Source organism: Sprattus sprattus, assembly GCF_963457725.1.
Source record: "Sprattus sprattus genome assembly, chromosome: 13".
Classification (NCBI taxonomy): domain Eukaryota; kingdom Metazoa; phylum Chordata; class Actinopteri; order Clupeiformes; family Clupeidae; genus Sprattus; species Sprattus sprattus.
The window spans coordinates 32,923,208-32,925,707 of NC_137911.1; the positions used below are offsets into that span (position 1 = coordinate 32,923,208).

At 50.0% G+C, this 2,500-nt stretch overlaps 1 protein-coding gene across 1 annotated transcript in view; it reads left to right on the plus strand.

The window, feature by feature from the left end:
• The window catches only part of syne2b (spectrin repeat containing, nuclear envelope 2b), a 188,621-nt gene that overhangs the window by 59,792 nt on the left and 126,329 nt on the right, over positions 1 to 2,500 (plus strand). Inside the window, 3 exon segments of the mRNA XM_080850419.1 lie at positions 91 to 294; positions 1,045 to 1,252; positions 2,083 to 2,195. Coding sequence (XP_080706545.1) covers positions 91 to 294; positions 1,045 to 1,252; positions 2,083 to 2,195 — 525 coding nt within the window.

The window sequence follows — 2,500 nt, forward strand, 5'->3', positions numbered from 1 at the left end:
ACACACACCCAAAGCATGACCTCCGGTGACCCCTGTTCGTGTGTGTGTGTGTTGTGTGTGTGTGTGTGTGTGTGTGTGTGTGTGTCCCAGGTGATGGAGACGGGCCTGAGGAAGAGGATGGAGCAGGTGAAGGAGCTCTTGGCTGACACCACAGACGTGTTCCAGGAGCTGCAGGCCGTGCGCAGACACCTGAGCCACAAGATGGCCGACTGCCAGGCCTCCGTGCAGAAGATCCAGGACGCTCTGAGCGCGCTCCGTAGCGCGGGGGACACCCAGCTGCAGACACACACACAGGTGAGTCACTCACACACACACACACACACACACGCACACACACACACACAGACACAGACACAGACACACACACAGACACACACACAGACACACACACACACACACACACACACACACACACACACACACACACACACACACACACACACACACACACACAGACACACACACACACACACACACACACACACACACACACAGACACAGACACACACACACACACACACACACACACACAGACACACACACACACAGACACACACACACACACACACACACACACACACACACACACACAGGTGAGCCTGCAGAACCGCACATGGGTGTGATCCGTGTCTTAGGTCACGGTCACACACACAGCTAAAGGAATTTCTTAGATCATACACACACACGGCACACACACACAGCTAAAGGCGTGTCTTAGATCACACACACACACACAACACCCCACACATACAAGGCGTTTCTTTTTGGGCTTATTGTTCAGCGCCTCTAGGGTTATCTTTGTTGTTGTTAGTGATTGTATCGTGTTTGTTGAAGCGCAATTTTAAGGTGTGCCTTTGTTTGAGTGCCTCAGGAGTCACTGTATAATGTGCTGTATATTGTCCAGGTGTAATGAGTGTCTCTCTGTGTGTGTGTGTGTGTGTGTGTGTGTGTGTGTGTGTGTGTGTGTGTGTGTGTGTGTGTGTGTGTGTGTGTGTGTGTGTGTGTGTGTGTGTGTGTGTGTGTGTGTGTCTCTCTCTCTCTCAGGAGTTGCGTGAGCAGCTGCAGGAGCAGGAGGTGCAGCTCTCCTCCCTGCTGAAGGAGGTGGGGGTGATGGAGAGTGTGGCGGGTCCGGAGGCGCTGGAGGTTCTCCACACACACACACACACCCTGAGGGAGAGCATCAGCGCCACACACACACTCCTGCAGCAGACCCAGGAGCAGGGGGAGAGGAGCCTCGTACAGAGGGTCAAAGGTCAGTCTGGAGCCTGAGATTGACATCCGTCCTCCCTCCCTCCCTCCCTCCCTCCCTCCCTCCCTCCCTCTCTCTCTATCTCTCTCTCTCTCGCTCTCTCTCTCTCTTTCTCTCTCTCTCTCACTCTCTCTCTCTCTCTCAAATTCACATTAAATTCAAAAGAAGCTTTATTGGCATGACCATAACGTTGTAGAGTATTGCCAAAGCGTTTGGTTTGGATATATAAAAGTGATTACATAAACAATACATACACTGTATAAGTGATTACATAAGCAATACATATATCTATACACAGGGTATATCAGAAGGGGAAAGGGAGAAGTGGGAAAAATAATACATAATAATTATCACGTTTGAGGACATGTATATTTGCTCAACTCTTGGTATTGCAGGGCTTTATAATGATGGGATGATCGCTCTCTCTATCACCTCTATCTCTCCCTCTCTCTTTCTTCCTCTATTACCTCTCTCTCTTTCTCTCTCTCTCCTTCTCTCTCACCTGTCTCTCTCTCTCTCTCTTTCTCTATCACCTGTCTCTCTCTCTATTTCTCTCTTTCTTTGTCACCTCTCTTTCTCTTCTCTCTCTGTTTCTATCACCTGTCTCTCTCTTTCTCTATCACCGGCCTCTCTCTCTATTTCTCTCTCTCTATATCACCTCTCTCTCTCTCTTCTCTCTTTCTCTATTACTTCTTTCTCTCTATCACCTCTCTCTATCTCTCTCTTTCTCTATCACCCCTCTCTCTCTTTCTTACTCTGTCACCTGTCTCTCTCTCCCTCTCTCTCTCTCTCTCTCTCTCTCTCTCTCATCCCTCTCTCTCTCCCACCCCCAGATGAGTGTCATGCGTTTGAGGAGTGGTTCCAGGACCTGCAGCTGAGTGTGAACGAGTGCTTTGAGAACCCAGAGAGACGCCAGGACGTAGAGACGGCCCTGAAGAGACTCACAGTGAGGGACACACACACACACACACACACACACACACACACACACACACACACACACACACACACACACACACATAGGCACACACTCATACTCACACGCATGCGCACACACACACACACACACACACACACACAGACACACACACACACAGACACACACACACACACACACACACACACACACACACACACACACACACACACACACACACACACACAGACACACACACACAGACACACACACACGCATGCACACACTCACACTTCTGTTGTAAGCGATTTGGAGAGAGTCACTCCCACCTGGAG